The sequence below is a fragment of the Lottia gigantea genome, assembly GCF_000327385.1.
Source record: "Lottia gigantea unplaced genomic scaffold LOTGIsca_128, whole genome shotgun sequence".
In the NCBI taxonomy this organism is placed as follows: domain Eukaryota; kingdom Metazoa; phylum Mollusca; class Gastropoda; family Lottiidae; genus Lottia; species Lottia gigantea.
This window is the reverse complement of record NW_008707390.1, coordinates 625,465-643,884: the sequence shown is the minus strand read 5'-3', so window position 1 is coordinate 643,884 and position 18,420 is coordinate 625,465. Positions and strand designations below refer to the sequence as shown.

The window sequence follows — 18,420 nt, the reverse complement described above, 5'->3', positions numbered from 1 at the left end:
CCATACTGCTAACCAGTCAATATATTGTTCATATCATACTGCTTACCAGTCAATATATTGTTCATATCATACTGCTAACCAGTCAATATATTGTTCATATCATACTACTTACCAGTCAATATGTTGTTCTTACCATACTGCTAACCAGTCAATATGCTGTTCATACCATACTTCTTACCAGTCAATATGTTATTGATACCATAATGCTAACCAGTCAATATGTTGTTCATACCATACTGCTAACCAGTCAATATGCTGTTCATACCATACTGCTTACCAGTCAATGTGTTGTTCATATCATACTGCTAACCAGTCAATATGCTGTTCATACCATACTGCTAACCAGTCAATATGTTATTCATACCATACTGCTAACCAGTTAATATATTGTTCATATCATACTGCTAACCAGTCAATATGTTATTCATACCATAATGCTAACCAGTCAATATATTGTTCATATCATACTGCTAACCAGTCAATATGTTGTTCATACCATACTGCTAATTAGTCAATATACTATTCATACCATACTGCTAACCGGTCAATATGCTGTTCATACCATACTGCTAATCAGTCAATATGCTGTTCATACCATACTGCTAATCAGTCAATATGCTGTTCATACCATACTGCTTACCAGTCAACATGTTGTTCATATCATACTGCTAACCAGTCAATATGTTGTTCATACCATACTGCTAATTAGTCAATATACTATTCATACCATACTGCTAACCGGTCAATATGCTGTTCATACCATACTGCTAATCAGTCAATATGCTGTTTATACCATACTGCTAATCAGTCAATATGCTGTTCATACCATACTGCTTACCAGTCAACATGTTGTTCATATCATACTGCTTACCAGTCAATATGTTATTCATACTATACTGCTAACCAGTCAATATGTTATTCATACCATAATGCTAACCAGTCAATATGTTGTTCATATCATACTGCAAACCAGTCAATATGTTGTTCATATCATAGTGCTAACCAGTCAATATGTTGTTCATATCATACTGCTAACCAGTCAATATATTGTTCATATCATACTGCTAACCAGTCAATATATTGTTCATATCATACTGCTAACCAGTCAATGTGTCCTTTTTGTCCAGGAAGTCAACTTTATATCTCACTATCATCAATGTATCTTTCTATTGTAGAAAGGAAATCAATTAGACAACTCAGAAAAGATATTACGAGAAGATTTTCCTGACAGACGGGATTTTTTACTAAAATTTCACACAGAAAGATTGAGATATTTAGGTAAATTCTATTTGTATAATTTGGTTGAAAACATTGTCATTTGCATTAAAGAGATATCAGCACCTTTGAGTCAGACACTAGGTGGCACGCTAGTGAAGTAGGACACATGAGTTATCAATATGGCTTTGTCTGCTACAGTAGTAATAGTACTCATGGTGTGTTAGGGTGTATTGAGACGAGTCTCAATGAAAGCACTGGCCTAGGTGGTGTGTTTGCACAGTAGTTGAAAGCGATTTTTCAGCAAAAAAATCTATTTTACACAAACTTCAGAGCAAAACAAAATATTATTTTACAAAAAATTCTTAATATTCATCCATTTCGCTAAATTTGCTTTTTTATTTTATTTTTTTATAAATTTCTTTTAGAAATTGTTTTTTTAAATCATTCTAAGCCCAGAAAAGCAGAATTATGATAAGTAAGCACTCTAGAGGGAACAATTCTTGACAGACTTTGATGAAACATGAAAATGAAATTGTTTATTATCACACGTGGTGAACCCTATTAAAAATCCAATAATCCAAAGTTTATTGCTCTTGTTTGTTTATAACACAGTTAATCTGTAGCTCGTAAACACTCTAAAAGACACAATTCTTGCTAGATTTTAACAAAATTGGTAATATTGTTCATTATCACCCCAAAAAGTTCAAAAGAAGTGTATTACTGCTGTGGCCGTATATTACCTATCAGCTATCTTGATTTTTTTTAGTTGAAAGGTATATTCGACAATCAAATAACATCAGAGAAAGATATGATAAATTACTAGAAGATGGATTTCAGATATCAGATATTGATCAACGAACACTTTCAGATTTTGAAACAAGGTTAAGATTTTACAATCAACCTATTCCATGGAAGGTAAAGTAAAGATTTTTATTTTCTTAAAATATGATTACAGTGGAGCCCAGTTTATACACACAGTTTCTCAATTTTTCCAGATAGTTAAAACATGCTATGGCTTAACTAGACTTATATTCTTTCCTGTTTGTACACCTATCAAGTATGAAATATGCAGCACATGTATAGTATAGCACATGTATATGTCATGAAAAATCCTGATTGTTTATCATTGTTCATTTTATCACAAAAATAATCAATGATAGTAGTTTGGTTCCTTAGATCTTGATATTTAAAGACACAAATTTCTATGTCGTAACTTCTGAGCATTGACATTTGATATCCTAATAATCCCATAATTGAATTCAAGTATGACTGAACAAAAGATTGAATTTAAGTATGACAAAAGGGGTGTATGGCATGTGTATTAACTATAAAACTACATTTCTTTCATACAATTCTTTATTTTCATGAATACAAGGAAGTAGTAATGGAATAGTATTTATATACATGTTTCACACATAGTGTTCACTTAGAAATAAATTTCTTCATATTCATATTCATTTTGAGACAAAATTCATATCACTAATTGTTCATATCAGCTAATTAGTAATCTCCTGTCTCTACTAATGGGTGACTGCTAATCAGTAATAATCTGAATAATGCATATCATCTGCCATCAAAGTGGGAACTAACTGGCCGTGAGATAGGGATGTTAGTTTTCTTTTGTATATTCCCATGAAATGTGGAGCGTTTATTGGCGCCACCCATGTCTGTTGGTCAGTACACTCAAAATTGCTCGTAAACACTCTGGAAGGCACACTTCTCGACAGATTTTGACGAAAGTTGGTGAAATTGTTTATTATCGCACTATGAACATTGAAATATTTCATATGAGTTATTGACCTCATTCTTGCATTCAATATTTAGCTTGTAAACACTTAGTTACATTTTTCAGTAAATGTTCAAAACAAGTGTATGACTGAAGGTTGAATATTTCCTACTGGTGATTGTTAATTTACTGCCAAATATTTCTATTTAAAATCAAAGCTGCCAGTGGGCATATCTTTTGAAAAAAATAACCATTGATATTGATTCTGAATGAAAAAGTAAAAGGATAATTTGAATAATTGTTGTATATTTTTTGTACCTAAGACTGATTCAAGCAATGAAACTATTGTCACAGAAACCAGTGATGTGTTAGATACTACAGCTAAAAGTGAAGAGCTAGACTTGGGATCAAAAGATGCAAGCCAAGAACCTGAAGAAAAGATATGAATGAGACAACAAATATGTTAAAACATTGTGTTTATCTGTAAGCATGAAATTGTTATGTGATATTGGGTAACATGGGTTGACCTTGACTTCATTAGTTAATAGAGCAGTTTAAGATGTCCACCATGTAACATGGATGTATTTTGTTGTAACCTTTGTCTGACTACACAAAATGACAAGACAACCTTCTCATTTAATGAATTTTTTTATACATTATAATTTGGTCATATATTGTCGTTGCCCCTGACCGTCCAGTCAGTCCATCGAACACAATAGAGACTAGAGTTTTTGTCTGATTTTAATGAAATTTGGTGTGATTATATTTATATATTGATGTAAGTTTGGACAAGATCGAATTTGACGATCTTTCGATGAATTGTTTTGGAGTTATTGCCCTTGACTTAAGAAAAACGTGTCAATTTTTGTTTGTGAACACAGTAGAGACTACAGTTTTCAATCGATTTAAATGAAACTTGGTGTGATCATTTATATTGATGAGATCTTGGACAAGTTCTAATTTGGCGATCTTCGATCAACAGTTTTTGATATGATGATGATACTCTTCCTTAGTTTTCACCTGATGATGTCAATATAAATTGTTGAAACGCTGCGTACAATAAAACTCAGGAGAAATATATCATAATATTATGTTCCGTTATTTAAAGCAAAGCTGAACATTATGTTAAAGAAATATTTCATAACTCAATCTTGTGTAACTAAATATAAATTGTTGTATTATTATCTGATGAAGAAAATGTAATATTTTCTAAATTAAATTGATTTGTATATTTGTTATATTTTAATTAGTTTGTTTTGAAAACTCTATGCATGGTTTATTAAATTTTTTGTTTGGATTAGGTTCATTTGATTAAAAATCACATTTTCTAATGCCTCTATTATAATGAACATAATGAAGGTGGATATTGTTTTATCTTAGTGTTTATTACTTAAGAAACATAATTCAAGCATCTTCCAATTAAATCTGCTTAGTTTTACGCTGTGTAAAAATGAAATTATACCTACCTATGGACAATACTTACTCAAATTATGATTAAGAAAATCATGAGTTCATAGAAAATATACCACAACTACATTTATAGCGACAGTGTCTGAGAGGACAAATTCACAAACCCAATTACTGAATAGCATATGATATAACTGAAAGGTGGGCTCATTAAACTTCAATTACAACAGTTCTTGTCTCAACCACAAAAATTAAAAGATATCTTGCAGATAGAAAATGGGTAGGTTTGAATCGCTATCCAACTAAACCTTTCCTCTCTTACTGAAAATCTGAATGAAAATATGCTGTTGTGTATTTATACCGTGTAGGTGATTATCATAGAGATTTTTGTTGTTTAGTTTAGATATGAATGAGAAATAAATTATTGATTACTATTGTTTGCTATTGAATAAAAAATGTAAACCTTATCCTCAACATCAAATATTTATCCAGGAATGATGTAAATACTCAAGCAGTGGCGTTTCTGAAAAAAAATCTATTCTGAGTGTCCATGTTCCATAGAAACACCACTGTACTGTAGTGCCTTTATTGTTTTATCAGGTGATGAAGTCGGTAATAATCAATTACACATCCTAGTTACTGCAATAAGTCACTTCGAAATTCGTAGCACATTTGCCACAAATTTAAGGTTCAATACATTGTTGATTAAACTTTACAATTAGGCCTACAATTAAAGTTAGTACTACATTATTGTATAAATTTACATATTTATTACTTGTTGCAAATAGTTTCTATAGTTCTCTATATCATTATCTGGTATTTCAGGATTTTTAGCCTGTTCATCCCATCTTCTCATAGATATGATTGTTTCAAATAATGGCGAGTTCTCAAATTGACTGGCTTCATTTTCACTCATATTTCCTCCCTGATGCTCTAATGTCATCTTACTGGCATCACTTAATCCTGAAAGACATTTGATTTTAACTTTACAAATTCCATCGTGAGGGTAATAATTATTGGCTATTTTGGACTTCAGCAAGTCATCACAAGAAAATTACAATCTGGTTTATGAAATTTTTTTTTTTAAACTTTCCAACTTGAGCACTCTTTTATTAAAACGAAAAGTTAGGTTGTCATTAACTTAATTAAGCTGAATATTAATATATTCTATGACAGTACATGTATGGATCCTCTGGATGTCTTAGTTTTGACCTTGTCCCATATTAAAATAAATTATATGCCATGTTTTCATGTAAAAAGAAGAAATTCATTCAAAAATATCTTACTAGAGTAGTATTCTGGATATTTGAATACAAGATATCTTTTAGCTTGAACATGTCCTTTAACAATTTCACAGATCTTACTGGGGAAACCTATCTGTTTTAAATAGTCACTACCAAGTATATCATGGTCTTTAGCACCCAAATCTTCACCCTCGGTAACCATAGAAGCTGTTTGTTCATCTAAACCAATTAAATGTCCAATATCATGAAGCAAAGCTCCTATTATTACCTGCAGGTATAATTTTAAAAATAGAACTCAATAATAATTATAAAGGTGGGTTTACACAGGCAATATCATTTCTCTGCAACCAATTTCAATCAACACTCAACCTCTTGCTTACCTACCTGTGAGTTCACTCAAAAGAAACCCCTTCAACGAAGTCCAATGCTATTTAGTTGCAGGTTAAAAGAGTTTGCAGCATGAAAGTTAAGAGGTTTCAGAACAGTTAAGACCTCTGAGGATATCATGAACTCAACGCATAGACTCTATGAGTATTATAAGATATCATGAACTTAATGAGTATTATAAGATATCATGAACCCACCGACCTCATGAACTCCGTGAGCAGTATAAGATTTCATAATTCCATGAGCAATATTAGATTAAAACTCATGGGCATTATAAGATATCATGAACTCCATGAACATTATGAGATTCCATGTACATTAAAATGAAATGAATAGAGTTTTACGTCCTACTTTTCTGCACCGTGTATTAAAAGATATCACGATCTTATTGGCATTACATGTACAGTCAAGTAACCTAATTTCGTGGAAACCTATTATTCGTGGATTTCCGGAAAGGATTAATAATTACATGAGCGACCTTGCGCGATCTCCGCATTAGCTTGTTTTGATAAACATGGGTTTTATCTACAATATCAGCTAGTAGAATGAATCCAGTAGTTTCAAGCATGGTAAAATGTATACTTTGATAAATACAAAATGGCAGATTTCACTTATTACCAAACGATACCATTTTTTATCGGCCGAAATTCCTTATAATCCTAAGCGGTAATCGGAGTTCCAAGTGTCGTCTTGCTAGATTATATTCCAACGAATGAAGTCACGTGATCAACTAGCGGATTCCGTGTCAGCAGAAAATTTCTATAGAACACAAAGTTGACCGTATTCTTATGTTGTTTCAGTGACTTTTAGCAATAAATCACGCTACGTGTCTTATTTTGTCAGTCACTATTTTTTTTTTAAATCGTGGTTCTTTGAAGGAATTGACACTAGTTATAATGAATTGATATTAAAGATAAATACTAAGAGAAGTTAATTATACCACCCGGTATCCATACAACGTGTTTTTCTAGACTTTTTATAGATCAAACATTGTGCACGAAAATGAGTGACACATTCTGCCGCCATTGCTGAGTTGGTTGCTCATGAAATATGGGCCAAAGTGAAGGATTCATAAAGAAAATCGAAATAAACCAATTTTAATTATTTTGTAAAATATCTCAGGAAACATCTCAGAGTTGAATCCTTATATCCACGAAAATAGGGTACACCACTGTATAAGGTAACATGAACTCCGTGAACATTATAAGACATCATGAATTCTGTGAACATTATAAGATATCATGAACTCCGTGAACATTATAAGATATCATGAACTCTGTGAACATTATAAGATATCATGAACTCCGTGAACATTATAAGATATCATGAACTCCGTAAACATTACAAGACAACATGAGTTCATTGACGTTACAATGATTATAAGCTCAATCAGCATTATAAAATATCACGATACCGGAAATACAAACCTTACTAAAGTAACAGCAGGCGTTTATTTTTTTCCAATTATGATGTTGGAAATTTCCCCAGCATTCATTGATTAAAACATCTTATTTAAACGTCAGAAAACCCACCTGAATATCACTGCCCTCTGCCTCCGCTATTTGAGCGCATTGTATACTATGTTGTGTTTTAGTTACAGCTTCACCAAGATAGTTTGTATCACCATATTGCTTATAAAGTCTAATTATTTCATCTACAGACTTAGACATATCTTTGTCTTATCAACAATTCAAGTTCGTAAATAGGTCAGCATATAATATGTGGTATGACCTAATCTTGTGTAAATTTAGGACATTATACATGTAATTTAATATCTATAATTAGTAGTACCACAGATTTGGGTGACCATAATATACTTGGTAGCGAATGTAAGATATGTGTATGTGAAAATTAGAATCTGTTACATCACATCTTAGTCCCCAGAGATAGTAATTCAAATGAAAAATCAGAACACTTCGAATTGGCATTACAGAATCTTCACTCCGAGATTATCTACTCACAGGACAGAAAATCTCAACTCATAGGACAGAATATATCTACTAACAGAACAGAATAGGCCTACTACAACTCACAGGACAAAATATCTCAACTAACAGAACAGAATACCTTAACTCACAGGACAGAATATCTCAACTCACAGGACAGAATATCTCAACTCACAGGACAGAATATATCAACTAACAGAACAGAATACCTCAACTCACAGGACAGAATATCTTAACTAACAGAACAGAATACCTTAACTCACAGGACAGAATATCTCAACACACAGGACAGAATATCTCAACTCACAGGACAGAATATCTCAACTCACAGGACAGAATATCTCAACTCACAGGACAGAATATCTCAACTCACAGGACAGAATATATCAACTAACAGAACAGAATACCTCAACTCACAGGACAGAATATCTTAACTAACAGAACAGAATACCTTAACTCACAGGACAGAATATCTCAACACACAGGACAGAATATCTCAACTAACAGGACAGAATATCTCAACTCACAGGACAGAATATCTCAACTCATAGGACAGAATATCTCAACTAACAGAACAGGATATCTCAACTCAGAGGACAGAATATCTTATTCCTTTGGAGAAATCAGACTACCAGAAAACCCGAATCAATAATTTAATCTCAATCTTGCAATTCGGGAAAGGAATAATTTGTAAGTTTAAAGGAAAAGCGAAGAAGAGATGTTTGATCTGGTGTGGAGATGGGTATAAAAGTAAAGTCATAACACGGAATAGTTTATTATTCTATGTATTCTATATAATCATTTAACAACTGAAATATATTGTTCAGAAGGCTTGTGTCCAGATGATAAAGAGTACAAGACGTTGAGCAACACAAAAAGGAAATGAACAAAATACTATAAAACTATTCATAATTAGAAAACAATGACACATCCCTTAAGAATGGACAAGGCTGATTCAGGTTAATATTTGCCTTTTATTTCACAGCACAATGTTGTCTTTTAAGACAGATTTTCTTTCATATATTAAAGAATGTCTCGCACAACCATTGTTGTTCTTGATTATCATAAAATCACTTTAGAGTGGCAACACTATATTGAAGAATACTATACACACAGGCAGTTGATCACCAGACATCGGCGCTAAATTGATGGGTTACATATTTCATAGCCACAATAGCCAAAACCTATAATAATATTAATATTATTATATGGATAAATTTTCCTCAGTCATTAAAATCAAAAACTTATAACAAAGTTCCCACATAAATCGTCGTGCATAGATATAAAATGCATTCCCATGAACTTACATAGTGCTTCTGATATATAAAAAGCTATATGGATTCAAGCATTCATATATATATGCAATAAATCTTTCTACAATCTTTTTCTGAAAAACGGACCAATGCTCAAAGAATAAGCCATTTTTACATGAACAAAAGTTAAACTACCAAACTATTATTTTGATATACTTCCTATATAAAATCATATTATGCACTTTTATTGATAGTCTGTTATAATGATTTCATCAAAGATTTCACATGCGAAATATTATTGTATAAAAGGCAAGAGATATGCGACCTTAATACCATAAGATAATTTGACTTTAGGCAAGAATCAACCTCCATAAAAGAAAAAACTTAGTTAAAGGTGACGTGCACTAAATTATTGAACATCTTATGATGAGTATGAACCGTTGGGTGAATATCAGAAGTATTTCTCTTTAATAATATCAACAAACGTCTGTCCTTCTTTAACACCACAATCATATTCTATAGTATGCAAGGGATTTCCCCATTTCGCGTGGTTGCTTTCCTTATCTTCATAAAACTTCACTTGAATTGATGTCGTCATGGTGATCAAATTATCAAACTGAAATATAAAATTATAGTTCACATTAACCAAGTTTGGAGGATTCTTCTTCGATTGCGGCTGCTGGTTGGTTAGCTTTATTTTCGTCCCTGTTGGTTTGGATCTTGTGATATTAATTTATAGAATACGATTGAAACAGTGGATCAACTAGATGTGTGGGTACCCGTGGACTAAGTGGGTTTTCTTTAACATAAATTATGCTCTCCTGCATTTTTTCTGGAGGCGCCCTTAGGGTTGAGAGCCGGTAGACTTGGTTCAACCACTGCATGTGGTAGTTGAGACACTGTTGTTTGAATTAAGGAACAACATTGAAACACAATTTACCAAATTAGCAATACGATTCTGAGTCATTAGATTTTCTATTCATGGGTAAAGATTGATAAAATCGATATTCAGGGAGACATTGGGACACGTTGTAACTACGTCGTATTGGAATTTTCTCATAGTCTACTGCTATCATAACCTGCCGATATCATAACCTACTGATGACATTACTCACTGATGTCATGGCTTGCCTAACCTACTGTATGTCAAGTCATTACTAAACAATGTTTACAGTCCTCCTGTGGAGAGTTCTGATTGGCTGCATAAGACGAAGTTCGTATTAGCTCATCGTGAACCTACTGCTTCAAAAAACCGCAACTGGCATAACCTACCGCTACCATAACCTGCCGCTGACATAACCCACTGATGTCATAATCTGCCGCTGTCAATACCTACTACTGTCATTTTCTGCCCCTGTCATAATCTGCCATTTTCATCACCTGTCGCTATCATAACCTGATACTGTCAAACCTGATGCTGTAATAACCTACTACAACTGCTAAAACATACTGCTATCATAACCTACTACTGTCATAACCTGCCTCCGTCATATCCCGCTACTGTCATAACCTACTGCTGTTATTACCTGTTGCCGTCATAACCTGCCGCTGTTATAACCTACTGATGTCACCACCTACTGTTGCCACGGCTTGCATAACATAACTTGCATAGTTTCTGTCATAATTTTCTTCTGTCATAACCTGCTTTGGTCAAAACCTACTGCTGACATAACCTTCCGCCGTTATAACCTGCTTCTGTCATTACCTCTAACTGACAAACCCTGATGCTGTCAAAACCTACGCTATCAAAACCTGTACTGCTATCATAACCTGTATTCATAATCTACCCTTTTTTCATTTAATTTCATTAACCATCTATCATGGCCTTCTTCGGTCACACTGCTAACCCAATAAAATATCAAATGCTGCTCTCATGAAACTTGCCACAACGGCCCGATGTCATGGCTACAATGACATTTTCATGTAGTAAATAGCTTTTCGTTTATGTCATGGACTTGAGTCAGTTTGTGAATCTAACTTGAAATATAGACTGTAGTGTGATACAAAGAGCAGAGATAATGAACACATATTGGGTATCTTTATCGACTTCAGACATAGCAGACGCATGTTTGGGAATAGGAGGACTTTGTCATGTCGCAACTGATGAAGCTTTTCATGTTGCTGTCACTTCACTGTTTTCTGTCAGTTATAGCATTGTTATGAGGCTCTCTTTTCTTTCAGGCGTAGAGTAGACGGGCAGTATGTCTTTGAGCAATGGAAAAAAGACGGGAAAAGCAATGGTCGTTTTAGGGTGTAACCAGAATTAGGTACTTTACCCCTTGGACGTTTTTAGTATTGTACATCAAGCTGAATCATTCCAAGTTCATCAAACGTAAATGTTTACATCATAGGTAGGATTTATTGATCATTTTCAGACATAACAGATAGATTAGTTTCATGTCTCTATTACTAAATCTATATCCTCAAGGAAATGGTTATTCTCAGAACTCTCATCACACGATTTCATCAGTTTATATGTCATTCTCTTTAAATTATTGATCATTTCCTTCTATTTACATATAAATCTAACAACAAGATGTCAATCATGTTCAGTTATTGTACCATTACAACCAGAATATTGGTGTAATTTGTCAGGATTTTGTGTAGAATATCTCATATCAATTTTCAACGATTAATTTATTAATTCAAGGATACAGTGAGATGTAAATCAATTTTAAAAATTTTAATATATTTAACAAACACAGAATCTTTATCAGCGATGATGGTCATTAACAAAAGAGAATGATTTTATACTACTCGTATACCCTTTAGGCTGGGGGGAGTCTCCTCGTAAATGCCTATCCCATGAACGATGATTGTCCAGACATAGGGTCAATTCCTTCTAGAAAGAAAGAGCACAGGGTAACTGAAACTCAACACGAATGTTTTTCTTTTCGTATGAGTTAACTGAAAGAATAAGTTTTGGTTCAAACTTACATCATTTGAACGGGACCGTGTTAGAAAACTTTTGGGGAAAATAGTTACTACTTTTTATAAGATTGATTTCGATGAGATGTATTACCATATTGCAATGTTCTAACTATCTAGTGATATGTTTCAAAGGGCTTTATTCAATATCTCTGGGGAAAAATCCTAAAATTTTCTTATATTTACCTCTAACAGAACAACAATATCTTTTCTATCGCCACTTTTATTAATAGTACAACCAGTGGAAGTCCAAGCAGCTTGGAACCGACTACCATCGTCTTCTATTTTATCTGGTTTGATTCTTGTGAATTCTAGTTTTTCACCTTGGATATGTAAACCTCTGAAAGAACAAAATGATTCATCTAATGATCACCCATAGAAATGTTTTATCAAAGACATTGAGATGAGCTATTTTAGCGATTCACAAACTTTGACCTTTTTAGAATATTTTGTGATTTTCATGAAACTAAAAGATTTTTTTCTTTTTGCACAACTAGGTTTGTCAACCAAACATTCCACATAGAGAGTTCAGAAAACTGATTTATTTATTGTGCTATATTTTTGGTAGTCTATATTCTTTTGTTAGAAAATAAATTGTAAGTTTGCTATAGATCAGCAATATAACTATTTAAATGGATTATAAAGAGGTTTTCCAAATTTTGTATCTGTATCGAGGACACTGATAGCATCAATTTGCTCCATTCTACTTTCATTCAGACATCATTCTGTGGTTCATGCAATGCCACTAAAACTAAGTATTTGATGACGTCATTAATCGCGAAGTGACACTAAGAAACACTTACGTTTAGTGAAATTGCAGGAACCACAGACATCTGATTGAAACTAGAAATTGTTCAAATTGATAGTTTCAGTGTTCCCAATAAACATAAATTTTTTAGGAAACCTCTTTACAGTCCCTTTAAAACAATGATTAATGATAGAAATCATTATAGATGTGAATTTAATGAAATTATGCAGACTATTGGTGTTATCGATTTTTCAACTGGTTATTATATAAAACTAATGGGGTAAAAAGGAGAAAAGATAACAACCTGTCACTATAATAAATATATTGTATCAAATGATCAACTCAGCAGTACTATATTGACAATGAACATTCCTTTTACGTTTCATAATAATCTGACCACAGTCACAGTATTATTAGTTACTTGAAGCCTCAAAACAAAAATGGTGGTGAATTGATGAACCAAGTCGTAGAGTAGTATCGGGTGTTATGAGGCAGTGTCAATCATTTTGCATGGTGAAGCTGAATGAATGATGAGAAATATTTTCCTGCGACAGATAGCTTTGGGGTTCATCCGTATATACGTCCCCTAAAAGTTAATAAGGAAGAATGCTATAAGCTGTTTAAGCATGTCTTCAGATTATGTCGTATATAACTCGTAATGAAAATTTATATCTTAAATCCCCAGACATCAAGTTCTAACTCTTCACTTGTCACCATCAATATTATAATGTCTATCAGGGACAAGTTAAGACTAATTGATCTGATCATAATTAATAGGTTTTTAGATCGGTCACGAGTCCATACTATTTATATTCTATTTGTGTCAATACCGAAATCTTCCTCTTAAAGAGCAAGCACATAATGCTTTCTGTTTTCATATTTTGGATTTGCTTGTTTTGTAATTGATATACCCTGCCTCAAAATAATCAACCAATATAGGAAGGAAATCAGGCTATAAGCAATGATTTAGTATAATTGAAAGAAAATCTCACGGCATACAGGTTCATAATTCCAGGTTATTTTCCACTAAAAACTATTATTTACTGTCATGAAAACCTTATTGATTTTCATTAACTGGAGTAGAAATTTAGAAATGAAGTTTGTATTGATTCCTGTGGTGTCAGACTAGAGAAATCAATGGTTCCTTTACAATTCTTTTACTGGTTTTCTTTCTTAATAATTTATTACGCGACATTCGTTAAGACGCCAGGTTAGGTTATAACAATTTATAAACCACATAGATATGTTCTAAAATAGTTCTGGCATACCATTATCCTGACATATTTCTCCACAAATTCAAAATAAAACATTGTAGACGAGTGGGTCACTGAGACCCTATTTTTATTTTATTTAGAGAAAATTCTGAACAGGATGTGCTCACTATGTATATACTTATTATGTGCATTGGGATACGGTAACGAGTAGGTTACATATAAATCAAGTAAGTGCCCTTGGATAAAGATCTGAAGGACATGAAACATCTTTTATACCATGAAAAGTTAAAATACATATGATACTGTTTCAGTATTCTACAGCCTTACACAATATCTTAAACAATTTTAATTAAAACATAAATACACCACCACACGGAAGATTAACTCGAAAATAAACACAGAATTTATTTTAAAAGGAAGGTCATAATTTTAATTCAATGAAAAAGAACATATTGTATAAAGATGTAGATAAGGATGTTGGTTTACTCGGAGATTATTTACTTTACTGTTTGCTCAGTGTGAAACGTTTAAGACATACATAGTTGTTTCAATCTTAAATTTTGAAAATTCCTTTATTGCCTAAAATGCAAATAATTATCGTGCATGTTTGTCTATTCTGAGGTCAAAATGATATATACACGTTATTTATGAAGTATACTCGATCCATCAGTCGAAATACTAAATAGAAAATCAGTAAAACATCCCTGCCAAATCAAAGAAGGGCACAACGAAGACAGCATAAATCAGTCATGGAAAGATAATGATATAGACGTATAAATATAATATATAGAATAGAATAATTAAACAGAATAGCTTTATCGATTGTCTTTTAATATATATAATATTAAAACAACCTGGTATATGGCGTGACTTTTAAATGAAATTAAATTGAGTTACAATATCAACAGGTCTGGTGTTGCGAGATTATATATATTACATAAGAGACATTAATGTGGGATTTCATCCAATGTTCAATATTTTTAATGCATCGCCAATCACCATATTTGACAATTTCAGTAAACATTTAGATGTTAAATGTTGATATCTCATATAGGAGTAAGATGTTGATATCTCATACAGATGTTAGATGTTGATATCTCATATAGGAGTTGGATGTTGATATCTCATACAGATGTTAGATGTTGATATATCATACAGATGTTAGATGTTTATATCTCATACAGATGTTAGATGTTGATATCTCATACAGATGTTAGATGTTGATATCTCATACAGAAGTTAGATGTTGATATCTCATACAGATGTTAAATGTTGATATATCATACAGATGTTAGATGTTGATATATCATACAGATGCTAGATGTTTATATCTCATACATATGTTAGATGTTGATATCTCATACAGATGCTAGATGTTTATATCTCATACAGATGTTAGATGTTGATATCTCATACAGATGCTAGATGTTTATGTCTCATACAGATGTTAGATGTTGATATCTCATATAGGAGTTGGATGTTGATATCTCATACAGATGTTACATGTTGATATCTCATACAGATGTTAGATGTTGATATCTCATACAGATGCTAGATGTTTATATCTCATACAGATGTTAGATGTTTATATCTCATACAGATGTTAGATGTTGATATCTCATACAGATGCTAGTTGTTTATATCTCATACAGATGTTAAACGTTCTACTAATAATTGAACGTTATTAAAAACAAATTATCGTTTTGCCACATAAAAGACATTTCACGATTCTTTGAAAGTATTTCTATTCCTATCAACAATATTTGGTATATGAATTATCGATCTGACATTTGAATAAGAAGTTCAATAGAATTCTGATTATATTCAAATTACATGATAGAGGGCAAAGGTTAAACTATAATAAATACCGGCTTATAAGTTATCTGCTATGTTAGCATATTAAAGAAATTAGAGACTGATAACCAATCATTTGGACCTAACGGGTTCAAAAGAGGTTTTGTGTGTATTTTCAGTCACTTAAAGGCCATGGTTAACCATTTACGGGAACATATTTGGGGCTTGCATATATTGAATTAATGCTCAGAAGTACTAGAACTACACAAAAATCGTATATAATCACTTCAAATATACTTCAAACTAGAAATTCAACTTCCCTTTTCTATATATGTCTTTTCTATATTAAAAAAGACGAGTCGTCAAACGCAGATAATTCTGGACACACATGGATTTGAAGGCTAAAATTTCTCATGGTTAGCCGAAAACACTTTCACTGACTAACTTAGCTAAGAAAATTCCGTTTCTGAGACTGGGGTACGAATGGCCAAGCGTAAGGCGAATCTCCCTTAAAAGAATCATACTTTGATTAAATAATGTATATGTACTTAATCATATGTTTTATATTATAGTTCTACATATTCAGGGTCAGTGAGGCGTATAAATTGTTTATACATATAAAAACATACATAGATATAATTTTTACATGTGGAAATTTAAGTTATTTCATTGAAAGTAAACCACGAGTAAGATTAAATCTCCGTGCCTGAGGACAACAATTAAACTAAATTTCAAAATAGATATGACTTATTATCATCTTAGTCCAAATATAACAATGGAAGCAATGTGAAATAGCATTTAAAAATTATACAATATTGCATTGTGTGTATTTCAAATCATATTACATTTGAATTTTGATCCTATTTCAAAGGTTAAAATGTGCAATATAACGTGACAATTGGGTCGAAGTTTAAGTGCAGATCGTATTAAAATGACACCAGATATTCAATTACTTGAGGCAATTAGCACTGACATTATTCAGACCAAAGGTTAAACAAGTTGTGTCAAAAGAGCACGACTGAATCAGTGCACTGTCTTCACCTCTGATATTACATCTCTCACTCACCTGCATCTTGATTCTTATAAAGTGTTCGAGCCCATTTGATATGTAACCTTTGATCCACATGACTGATATTTTCTACATGCAAGATTATATACTCTGTTTGAGATTCACCTACCTCAAAACAAGTTCAGGGCGGATTGTGATATTTATTGTATAGGTTGTATTCACATTTAATTTGACTGTATGACATCTGGCAAATCTCTGTCCATCTACTTTGTGCACCACTGGTTCGTCGGTGTCTTGTCTTTTAATAGAAAACGTCACTTTAAAATTCTCCATTAGTTCTGGTATGTTTAATACATCAGAATTATATCCTGCTACATTGATAAATGACAACAGAGATATGAACGATTCCCAGTACGATTCCTAGTCAACGCAGAACCGCCCACTAATAAACTTGTTACTCAAGACACTGTTGAAAATTCCAATAATGCTGTGACAAGTCAATTTTAATACACTTTTATATATCACCCAGTGTTTAGCAGCGAATCAATATGCTTGTAGAGTTCAACTCTGTCCATCAATAACGACTTCACGCTATATTTAGTAAAGTTATTCTATGAATGGAGGAACCTTGGCACTAGCTGCAAGTATTCACGAACTTAGAATATATGATCCTATTGGCACGGTACATGGCCACAAAATGAATAACACATATATAAGCAAAGAGTTAATCGGCTAGAGCACGATATATATAGTATATTAATGATAGTGGCCTAAATTTAGTAAATAAATCCTGGTTTCCTCTACCTTGACACACTATTTATCTTATCTTATAAGAAGGCAAACTAGAAGTGGGAAGTGTGCTTCAGACGATACAATGTTACTATGACAGTGACGTGTATAATAATATATCATTTTAACAAAGACCACAGTGATGTTAGTAATATTGTGTATACAGTTATATTATATAAGATATAAACAATCTTCCCTATTCATTATTTAAATAAGTTGAAATTAAAGACGAAAAAGAAATCTCTCTATTGGATTACTAATGCCTGTAAGATCTAACTCAAACTCTATTATTTTATATGTCATTTTAACACGGTTAGCCTATTATCAGAGTATTAAAATAGACAGTATTCTTGAAACTTGTACATATACAGTCACTTTCGTTTTGTTCCTGATTCAGACAGTCAAATGTTTTAAATTTCAAAGAAACAAATGTAATATATATATATATATATATATATATATTCATGGCTTCCATGACCTACCTTACCCAAAAAACCCTGCATTACTCAGCATGGCATGATGTTCATTTATGATCCATTTTTAGATGATGTTTGTATGATCTTGAAATAGTTTAGCTATATAACATGATGTTTGTAGTAAATCATGAACTAAATAAACTTTTTAAAAGATTTTATGTTATTGTTCTATTAAGATCACAAGTTATCTATTTTTACAAGTTACCTGTATGTGTTTCGAAACGTAGTGTGTAATAAAACTAGAAGTAGTATATCCATCAAACTTGTGTTCTTAATGTTGA

At 32.3% G+C, this 18,420-nt stretch overlaps 4 protein-coding genes across 4 annotated transcripts; 2 read left to right on the top strand and 2 right to left on the bottom strand.

The window, feature by feature from the left end:
* Positions 1–434: 434 nt before the first annotated feature.
* Positions 435–1,175, top strand: LOTGIDRAFT_138617 (hypothetical protein; the record flags this gene model as incomplete). Its single annotated transcript, XM_009048784.1, has 1 exon — positions 435–1,175. One exon carries the CDS (start codon positions 435–437, stop codon positions 1,173–1,175), a length of 741 nt encoding a protein of 246 aa, XP_009047032.1.
* A 3,936-nt stretch (positions 1,176–5,111) lies between these two features.
* On the bottom strand, positions 5,112–7,652 carry LOTGIDRAFT_172204 (hypothetical protein; the record flags this gene model as incomplete). Its single annotated transcript, XM_009048783.1, has 3 exons — positions 5,112–5,314; positions 5,638–5,863; positions 7,515–7,652. The coding sequence occupies 3 exons, from the start codon at positions 7,650–7,652 to the stop codon at positions 5,112–5,114; spliced, it is 567 nt and encodes a 188-aa protein (XP_009047031.1).
* A 515-nt stretch (positions 7,653–8,167) lies between these two features.
* LOTGIDRAFT_138664 (hypothetical protein) lies at positions 8,168–8,362 on the top strand (the record flags this gene model as incomplete). Its single annotated transcript, XM_009048782.1, has 1 exon — positions 8,168–8,362. A coding segment is annotated over one exon (195 nt), but the record flags the coding sequence as incomplete, so codon positions are not given.
* A 326-nt stretch (positions 8,363–8,688) lies between these two features.
* LOTGIDRAFT_205111 (hypothetical protein) lies at positions 8,689–17,541 on the bottom strand. The gene is made up of 3 exons (XM_009048781.1): positions 17,044–17,541; positions 12,296–12,449; positions 8,689–9,797 (listed from the first exon to the last, which is right to left on the bottom strand). Exons 1-3 carry the CDS (start codon positions 17,205–17,207, stop codon positions 9,633–9,635), a joined length of 483 nt encoding a protein of 160 aa, XP_009047029.1. The 5' UTR covers positions 17,208–17,541; the 3' UTR covers positions 8,689–9,632.
* Positions 17,542–18,420: the final 879 nt, after the last annotated feature.

Bases quoted from the DNA above. Each gene is read 5' to 3' on its own strand.
- LOTGIDRAFT_205111 (XM_009048781.1), bottom strand. From the start codon at position 17,207: ATGGAGAATTTTAAAGTGACGTTTTCTATTAAAAGACAAGACACCGAC. The intron at 12,450-17,043 runs GTAGGTGAATCT...TTGTTCTTTCAG, and splicing joins CGCCCTGAACTTGTTTTGAG to AGGTTTACATATCCAAGGTG. The intron at 9,798-12,295 runs GTAAATATAAGA...TTTATATTTCAG, and splicing joins ATATTGTTGTTCTGTTAGAG to TTTGATAATTTGATCACCAT.